We start from the raw sequence: 10,389 nt of genomic DNA, 5'->3' as shown, positions 1-10,389 counted from the left end.
TGTGATTCCAATTGGGTTAAAAATGGTTATTATTAGCGGAAACTGTGGAACAACCACATGCTCGTGCTGATCAATTTCCTTTTTCTGTTGAGCACGAAACATCATATTCTGAACAATGTTGAAAAAAAGCAACCATTGACATCCATAGTTGGAACAAAAGAAAAATACTGTGAAAGTCAGTGGCTGTTGCTTTTTAATATTCATCAAAATATCGTCTTCTGTGTTCAACTTAACGACAAGTATAAGCAAATGACCGAATTTTCATGTTTGGGTGAACTATCTCTTTAAAGATTAAACTTTATTATTATTATTATTATTATTATTATTTTATTTATTTATTTATTTGTTTATTTATTTTATATATCCTTTATGACCAATATAAGCACTTGCTTTGATATTTCATCATAAGGTATTTATGTTTTAATTTGAGCATGTATTCCATTTAATGTAACATATTTATTGCTGTAGTATTATTTTTGTGTGTGTGCATATAATGAGTGCGCATTCATAGTTCAGCATTGTGCTCTAATGGACTGCACTCAGTCCCACACACTCTGGTAAAAGAATAGATATTTACTTAAGTAGTATCTGCCTTTTATATTTTGTTTGCCATCTGTGTAAATAGTCCACCCACTGCCTATTAACGCTAGAACTCTAGAAAAACAAGATTTGACTCAAGGTCGCCCACAGAAATGGTCCTGTTATTTCTTTAGTATCTTGTGCCTTTGGGGGAAAAACATTCAGACAAGATTGTCTGGATCACGTAGTTTGGAGCAACCAGCTTTAATATACTTTACTTTTTTTTTTTTTTTTAAATCAGTGTTTCTCAACTACGTTCATGCAGGACCACCAGCACATTTTTCATGTCTCCTTAACCAAACCTGATTGAGAGCGTCAGCTTATTAGCAGAGACTGAAAGACATGTAATGGGTGTGACAGACAAAAGAGACATCCAAAACATGCAGTGTTGGTGGTCCTCGAGTAGAGCTGTGAACCTACACTAGTTTCACGGTTCGGTTCGGTTACGATTATCATGCCATCGATTCGGTTCAATTCGATATTTCGGTGCATCACGGTGCATTGACGGTGCTTTCCATACACAGTTTTATATTTTCTTCACAGCAGTATTTCTTGTATTAAAATGTATGAATATATTTATATTTATATACTATTTGTATTTTGTAATGCAATTTTGTCATTTAATACAAACAGTCAGACATATAAACTGTAACTTTAAACAAAACGAGCATTTAGCAAATAATATAAACAAATATAAATATCCAGCTCAATTTCTGATCCTTGTCTAGTTCTCTTACACCCCCTTGATTGGTCACACCCTCAAAAAAAAAAACGGTTGTGATTGGCTCTTGCGCGCTGCGTTCTTCACAGATGAGTGATGCTGATAAGCGGCAGGCGGCAGCGGCGATCTCACAGCTGATGTATGATTCATTTTGACACCCCTGTCCTCCAGGAACGTGGTTGAGAAACACTGCTTTGAATTAGTTTGTTAATTATTCATTAACATTTTAATTAATATACTTTAAATATTAGCAGTGAATACTGTGAGAAATTGAGGTTTCTGTTTAATTGGCAGTCACAGTGTATAGAAATGCACCAGAATTAGCCAAAAATTGGTTGTCCTTGGATGGTAAAATGGGCTGCCTAAAAACAAAGTGGAAATTATACAATGAACAAAGCAACTATAAAAGAGAATTAAGATAGATGTAGGTGTACAAATCTTGATAAATTATATAGAGCAGTGTTTCTCAACCACATTCCTGAAGGACCACCAGCTCTGCTCATTTTTCACGTCTCAAACGAACACACCTGATTCAGAGCATCAGCTCATTAGCAGAGACTGAAAGACCTGTAATGAGTGCGACAAAGGAGACATCCAAAACATGCAATGCTGGTGGTCCTCCAGGTATCATGGTTGAGAAACACAGATATAGTTTATACAGATAAAACAGTTGTTTGGTGATTGATTTGTGTGTCTGCAGTGTTTCATTGTTTGTTTGTTTTTGTGTGCGCAGGTACTGTGATGAAGAGCGTCCTGAGGTTCCCATGCTTTTCCGAGACGTCCCATCCCTCCTAATCATCTTCATCCTCACCATGCCTCAGCCTTTACGCAAAGGTACACACACACTCACTCACAGAGAGAAAATATTCAAACTTTAATTTTACGAACACTTTTTGTCATGCTTGGGGTGTTTAAATGTAATTAAGAGATTTTTGTATATTATGTCATAGTGAAAATGTATTTTCTTCTTGTTTTGAATCATTTAATTAAAGCTGCACAATTCTGGAAAAAAAAACGAGAATCGCGTAACGAGATTCATTAACAAATGAATCGCTCCCTCCGTTACAATTAGAAGTAAAAACAGGAGAGGTGCTTTATTTCAGGACATGGATTAGATCAAATTTTACAGGTAGGCAGGATGATACATTTCCATGCACACAAACACACGCTTTTTTTTTTAGACATGTCCCTGCGGTCACTTGTCTATCAATGTATAAAAGTGATGTAAGATTATAGTTTTAAATTTAATAAATAAAATTTAAATAAAAAAATATTTGCAAAACTCCAGATCATATAAATTTTGGTCCCACATTCATTTCAAAGTAGCGCTACCCTGTACCAAAATGGCAGCTCTGTTGACGTTTATCTTCTAGTAGACGACATCTAATATGAATATCTATGTAAGGATTTCTCATAAACTAGTATTTCTTCAATTTCTTCTGGGCATATTTGGTTGTTCTTTGTGATTCTTTTAAGAGATAGCACCCTTTAGGCTTCAGGAGGAGATTTACTGCTGATCACATCACCGTACTTTCCTCACATGATGTGCAAGACAAGTGTAGCTTTTGCCAAATCGCATATTCAATTTAATGTTGAGGTATCGTTTAGCCCAATTCGCTAGTTTAGAAAGTCAGCACATAATGTTTAGTGCTATTCAAGGAGCCAGAGATGACTGATAGTGAGCGACTTGGTTGATTTATTTGTACAAATGTTTAACATTTAGATTTATGCTACTTTTTTCAATCCATCTTGCCGGCAGCTAGTTCTGCAACTCTCACATGGTCGCCCACTGAACTTAAGCAGGGCTGCGCCCGGTCAGAACCTGGATAAGAGGTCGCTCAAGCTGCGGTCTGTGTGGGTCCTAATGCCCCAGTATAGTGAAGGGGACTCTATACTTCTCAGTGAACGCAGTCCTTCGGATGAGGCTTTAAACCGAGGTCCCGACTCTCTGTGGATGTTAAAAATTCCAGGATGTCCTTCGAAAAAGAGTAGGGGTTTAACCCCGGCATCCTGGCCAAATCTGCCCACTGGCCTCTGTCCATCATGGCCTCCTAACCCTCCCCATATCATAATTGGCTTCATCACTCTGTCTCCTCTCCACCAATCAGCTGGTATGTGGTGTGCGGTCTGGTGCAAAATGGCTGCCGTTGCATCATCCAGGTGGATGCTGCACACTGGTGGTGGATGAGGAGATCCCCCCCCCCCTCCCATTGTGTAAAGCGCTTTGAGTGTCTAGAAAAACGCTATGTACATGTAAGGAATTATTAATATTATTAATCTAGCAGTGTTTTAATACACTTTTACTTCCTGACAAACACGTAAAGATGTGGAAAGAATAGCCGTGCTGCAAAACGTGTATTATTTACACCACTCAAAAAGCCCATCATCCTCTGTCCCGACACACACTTACTTACTTTCACACGTGTGTTTGGTCTTTAAACGGACCATGACTGTTACTGGTGGATCACTGGTCATTGATTGACTCAAATAACCATCATGCGTTCTGTCATCGTGAACAGGACAATCAATTCTGTACATCACTCTGAAGACTGAAAAAACAACAGAAAATCGTTTATAAGAATAGCAGAGTGCTGCCACAACGACATGGAGTGTGTGTGAGAGAGAGAGGTGTCATTGTCTGTAATGTGGAATGTTAATGGATTGTCATTGTCTGTTAGTGAAAGTGTGTGTGGATTTCTTAACACCTGCTTCACGCGCACAAAAGGCTAATTACGCTCTCCAGAAAATCACATGTCCTTTTTCCGTCACACGATTGATTTTCGTTGCTCTTGGACAAAACAGCCACAGCTCTTTTGAAAGCTGTGAGGTCTACAGAGCTTTAGTGGCTGAATCTGGTTATTACAACAAATGCTTTTATTCAGTTAAATGAATATATTAAGATTAGTAAGACAAAAAAAATGTAATTGAAACTGAAAATAGACTGAAAAAAACGGGAGGAACATGCACCCACAGTCTTGCTGCTTTCAAGAGTTCCAGAATTGACTTATTGTAAGCAGCACCAGTTGCTTTCGGTTTAATCATTCTTTGCAGATAATTTATGGGTCTATCATTAACCATGCATGTGTGATTATCCTTTCATTATCACACAGTGTGTTTTTACCTGCTTTCTTTTGCATTAATATGGTTTAATTATCACTTTTGTACAATAACATTGCTTTAATGGGAGAATAACTCCCCATTTATGTGTAGTTAACTGGTGATCTGGGACCTTTAGCCAGGACAGATGACTGTGCATTTGTTTTGTTAAATAAAAAGTTTAGTATTCAGCAATATTTAGCATGTTTTTCACATTTAAAATTTGTGGCTAAGAAATAATTAACTGTTTATTCATGGTGTGGTCAGAGATAAATTGGGTAAATCTGCAAGTGCTCTGAAAATGATGAAAACTAATTGTAATATATGAAACCCTGACCCATTTGCTCATGATTATTGAGCAAGCTCATACACGACACACAAAAAGTGAAAGGAGGCATGTATGCCCATCCAGCTGGAAACCAGTACTGGGAAGCACCCAAAATACACTTTAAGACATTTAAATTGCATCGTAGTGTGGTTTAACGAAGCTAACCACGTAAAACAAAGAACTTGTGAATGGAAGTCTATGGAGCGAAAAGTGCAGTGTGATTGTGGCTTTACAATAGAAGTTTAACAAACTATTAGGATAATGTAAAATTTGTTCGACAAATATCTGTATAATGGAATGGAGGTTTGTTGTTTTTACTTTATTCGTGCTGCGTGAGCATCATCTATTTTACATAGATGTATACAAATACATTGAAACTATTGCGTGTTTTATGAGATGCTGTAATAAACTTAAACGTTTCTTATGATTGATATGCAGACATTACGTTAAACAGTACGTCATGAAAATTGACTTGAAAGTCCTGGAAATGTCATGGAATTTTTGATCTTGTCTTAAACGTCTTGTCTTAAACAAAGCATCCTCCATCTGGTGGTGTTGTTAGTCATGTTGGCCTATTGTGTGTTTGTGTGCAGAGCACTTCACGTGTGTGGTGAAGGTGTTGTACAGTCTGCAGTTCACACAGGCTCTGGCTGCGCTCTCCATCAGGTTCAGCCGTGAGGAGAGACTCGCCTGGAGCAACACTGGAGCTGCCAAGAAGGTACGACTGCCAATGAATACGCTTGACCTCTCTGTCAAACACATCACCCAATCACTTATCCTTCCAACCACCAATCAGAAAGCACATTTCCGGGGTATACTTCAACCACTTCAGTGGTTCTCTATCCTGGTCCTCACAATCCCCCACTCTGCACATTTTGAATGGCAGAGCTGTAATTATCATTGTCCACTTATAATCAAACCAACAAAAAATCTTTATACCCTTTGTGAAAAGCCCCCTACGAGCCATATAAGAGACATATTCCCTACATAGTGTTTACTAGATTCTACCCTCTGGCCCTTGTATGAGGTAAACTGGCTGAAGTTGAACTTTGCTTAAAGCATCTTCATCATCTATTTAACCACAATCATTACAATCCATCAGTTGTACTGCAAAAAAAAAAGTTTTTCCTCAGAGTTTTTTTTAATCTCTGTTCTAGTCCAAATATCTAAAAATATTGTCTTGTTTTAGATAGAACAATTCAAAGTTTAAGCCAGTTTTACCTTAAAACAAGCTAAATTTATTCATTGACATGACATTGAATGTCACTTTATGAATGTCATTCATACAATGACAAATGTTTAATGTCATTGGCTGCGTCCGAAACCGCATACTTCCATACTATATAGTACGCTAAAATCAGTATGCGAGCCGAGTAGTATGTCTGAATTTCTAGAATTCGAAAATCAGTACACGAGAAGTACCCGGATGACTTACTACGTCCGAAGAGATTCTGGAGTGACAAAATGGCAGATGTAGTATGTCCAATTTTCATTCATACTTTTCACATTTATACTGTGTAGAACGTACTTTTCTAACGGCCGAGTAGTATGTTTAAATTCAAAAGCAGTAGCTACTGAGTAGTAGGCGGTTTCGGACGCAGCCTATGTATTGTATTGTTTACAAATGTTATTTCTTTTTTTATTCTTTAGACTGCATTTTATGTATATTTTTTAGATTACATTTTATTTATAATTGTATTTATTGTAAATTCTTTCTTAAAACTCTACTTTTTGTATTAGTTGTATATGTTAGGCACCTAGGGTCTGAGAGTAACGTAATTTCGATTCTCTATTTGTCCTGTACATCTGGTTGAATTGACTAAAAAGCTGACTTTGACTTTCAATATTTAACCAGAGGGCCAAGCTAAAAAATTTGGCTTGCCAACAGTTTGGCTTCTCAGTAATTTATTTGCCATAAGTTCAATTTAGCAAGGATGCGTGTTCTATTTCTACAAGAACGCTAATTCAACAATCGTGTATTTAGCTGTTTGTACTGTTTTTATTTATATTGTTTTGACGTGGCTCATTCATTTCAATTTGGAAAATAGGAACCGTCCCTTTTATTATGATTAAATTGCACACCAAGACCCTCCATTATAAGCTCATTTTCTAAAAGGCGCAAACTTGTTATTGCCCCTCCATCCTGTTTGTTGAAGTGGATGATGGCAATAATCTTCAGTTTATTCAGATTGCATATGAAGAGCTACTTGAGCGAAACCTTCAGATAAATCTCAGTTTTCATTAGCACAGAACAGGTCATTAGTAATGCCTCTGCACTCCATTAAATGCCTGTTTTTAAGGGGGTTTGTGGGAAATAGATGGACTTCATTTCATCAGTCCACATTATAGTCATTATAGAGAATCTCTTTCTGTGTCTGAAATGTTCATTGCTTTTGTAAGATGCTGACTACAATTAAATCAACACGCTTGTTATGTTTAAGAGCACATTAACGGTAAACGTTAAAAGTTCAACGTTTTTGTCTTTAATTTTAGCATATTAAAATATAAATTTGACCTTACTTCGTATTGACACAATGCCTCCGAAACATTCGTGCCTCATTTAAAATATTTAATCCGGTTCGATGTTCGTCTATCTGTTTACGACTTTCAACCATCATAAAAAAAAAATTAATCGCGTTACTTTTTATTATTTATGTGTTTTGGACATGTTAAAAAGTCTTTTAAGAGGTGTTTTGACAATTCATGGCCACCATATTAAAGGGAAAGCAAAATCCAAAATGATGTCGGAGAAACTATTATAATACAAATGTTCTGTGGTTTATTGTATGCTATTTTCTCTGTGTGGTTTGGTGTGTGCGTGTATGTCTGTTCAGCCGGATCTCACGGGGAAACGTAACTATTTTATGTTTTGTCAGTTTAGTGGCTAATTTGTACGAATTTAGTTTTACAACGATGTACGATCTTAAAAAAAGAGGCGTGGCCCCAAACTCCACCCCTAAACCCAACCACCAATGGGGAATAAGTGAATCATACTAAATTGTAGGAATGAGATCAAATTAATTCATATGAATTAGGCACTGAATCAAAAAAAGTTACAAATTGCTGTGAGATAACGTTGGTCTGCTTGTATCTCCGTACCTCCATACAAACTGCCAGTCTCTGTTCAGAATCGATTGGTTCATGAAAATTGGTGTTTTTTTTTTTTTTATTTTAATATGTGATTCCAGTATTGCTAGCGAAGTATCAAACTGAGCCACCGACTATCTGAGGTAAACTTTGAATGGGTCAGGATAATCCCAGAGCTTTTTGATAAGGAGGTGGAACACCTTTGTCTCTTCGCAATCTAAGGATGGGATAAACTAAATATTTTCTTGTTCCTTTTTGTTGTCTTCTCTCTGGGAAACAAAAGAAATCATGGTCACTACTCGAAGACTCCATTTTATATAGTTTTGTGAATTATTTCGCAATGGATTAATAAATATGCATCGAACTCTGTGCAAGTGACGAATTTTTCGGATTTGAATAAGAAAAAATACGTATACGGAAATTTCGAACTTGGTTGTCACTAGGTTTTAAAACACAGTTGTGTATTTCAGTTAAGGCGACTATAGCCCCTTTCACACAGTGATACCGGTAAATATCTGGAAAATTTCTGGAACGACTTTACCAGTATATTCAAAAAAGCGCTGTTCACACAGGCGAGGACGTTACGGAAATTTTCCGGAAAAGAGCATTCACACATCCATTCCAAAATACCGGTAAATTCTGACATCATTCACCACAAATGAGCTTTAAACGGCTGCGCTTGTATTTGTAAGCATTTGACTGAATTACAATCTCTGTGGATGATCAATATTGTGAACAACTTTCGCAGGATCACTTTCGCATGTCGAGATGTTCATAAAATGTGCGTGTGCTGGCGCTCACAGGCACACGCAAAGCTTGAAGGTAAACAAACAATGGCTTATCATAAGCATCTCATCGATGATTATTTACACAGTTGGCATTAAGAAGAACATATAAACGTGATCTGACTAACTTCTAGCAGCTAAATGTGTCTGGAAAAATATTCAAAGGCTTTTATCCTCACAAACCGCGCGGACGTAAATGCGTCTGACTGTTGTGATTGGCTAAAGCAGACGTCTCACGTCAGCACGTTCTAGACGTGCACGCGCTTATTACGGCAGTCTTCCTTCTGCATTCACACAGCGCAGCATTCCGGCAAATTGCCGGTAATGTTACAACTTCTCTTTCCGGAAAATAGCCAGAACGAATTTACCGGTATTTTCAAAAAGGGCCTGTTCACACATACAACCTTTCCGGAAAATTGCCGGCAATATTCCGGAAAGGTCTGTATGTGTGAAAGGGGCTTATGATTACAGTATAGGGATTTCACGCTTTTTATTTGTGCCATACAGAACCTGCCAAACTCTGACAAATCATGGGAGTCCCTCCTGGGTCACATGATCTCCGAGCTGACGAAGGCCAAAGACGTGTATGACACCAACTCTGAGGAAACATCCGCTGTGAGTCTAAAGTTATGAAGGATCTACACACACACGTCCACATTAATTCAGTAAAGCTATTATGACCTAATCACATTATTAATTAGGTAAAAACAAATAAAGTATTCTAATAATGTGACTTGCCGTAAGTGTATTTAATAGAAATTGATTGTCGATATCACTGACCTACAGCATCAGTAATAGTAATGTAGACTTTCCAAATGATTTTCTTGATGAAAACCATTGTTCATTTCATGAGAATCCACCATGCAGTGCTTTGTTTACACCAAACACGAATTTATTAAAGTATTCATGGGATTCATTTACATAACATGTGAATAGAGCCGAATTATCATTATCTAATTATTATTTCATCTTGAGCGCATCTACTGCCCAAGTTCAGATAACGCAACTGAAATGAAAAAAGTTCATGCAGTGCTTCACGTTTGGAGTAAACCCAGGCTGGCACTTCATTTTAGTGTACAATTCAAACTATTAGTCAAATTTAAGCAAACTTAAGCTGCGGTCACACTAGAGTTAGTGCGTGCACGTATGAAAAGGGGTGGGATTAAACAAGATGATTAGACATTAAAAAAGCGAGCTATTAGTCCATATTTTAAATTTCTGTCTAGAGAGGTCATGTTTTGATCCTTGATTGGTCTCACGCAGTCAAGTGATGCAATTTCGCAGGTCAGTACACCAAGCTTAAACTTTCCAATGCAGTGAACAGTGAAACTTGACGCACGAGGTTGCGTTTCCGGTCTGACGCATTCACGTGCGTATAAAAGGAAGTCTATGGGGGGAAAAGTGCAGTGTGATCGCAGCCTAAGACTTTTAGCTCAAACTACTAATTAGCTTCTTATTAATAGTTAGTACGGTATTAGTAAGGAAGGTTTGAGCTTAAAGTTGGTTGTTTCAGCAATCTCTAAAGCACTTCTTATGTAAAGACAGGTCTGTAAACAAAAGTTTAAAAACACTGTTATCAATAGGAAATGAGCTGTTATTAATGCTGTCTTCTCTCTGTAGTTGAGCTCCAGTGTTTGGTCTCCTCAGTCCATTGAGTTCAGGCTCCAGCAGTTCTGTCTGCCCTTCCTGAGACTCTCCTGTTTACTGCAGCACCACCTGTATGGAGACAGCTTACCCGGCTGCCTGGTAAACACACACACACACACACACACACACACACACGCACTAGGGCT

The 10,389-nt window shown here is 37.6% G+C and overlaps 1 protein-coding gene across 5 annotated transcripts in view; it reads left to right on the top strand.

The window, feature by feature from the left end:
* Window positions 1-10,389, top strand: part of ubr3 (ubiquitin protein ligase E3 component n-recognin 3) — a 119,203-nt gene that overhangs the window by 101,786 nt on the left and 7,028 nt on the right. For all 5 annotated transcript variants that reach the window (NM_001423758.1, XM_017357738.4, XM_021478824.3 and 2 more), the window contains 4 exons: window positions 2,034-2,134; window positions 5,318-5,442; window positions 9,104-9,211; window positions 10,217-10,342. In NM_001423758.1, the coding sequence (NP_001410687.1) occupies window positions 2,034-2,134; window positions 5,318-5,442; window positions 9,104-9,211; window positions 10,217-10,342 (460 nt within the window). The remainder of the gene's footprint in view (window positions 1-2,033; window positions 2,135-5,317; window positions 5,443-9,103; window positions 9,212-10,216; window positions 10,343-10,389) is intronic.

This window comes from Danio rerio, chromosome 9 (genome assembly GCF_049306965.1).
Source record: "Danio rerio strain Tuebingen ecotype United States chromosome 9, GRCz12tu, whole genome shotgun sequence".
NCBI lineage: Eukaryota > Metazoa > Chordata > Actinopteri > Cypriniformes > Danionidae > Danio > Danio rerio.
Note: the sequence above shows the minus strand (reverse complement) of the source record. Positions and strands in the feature narration are given on the sequence as shown.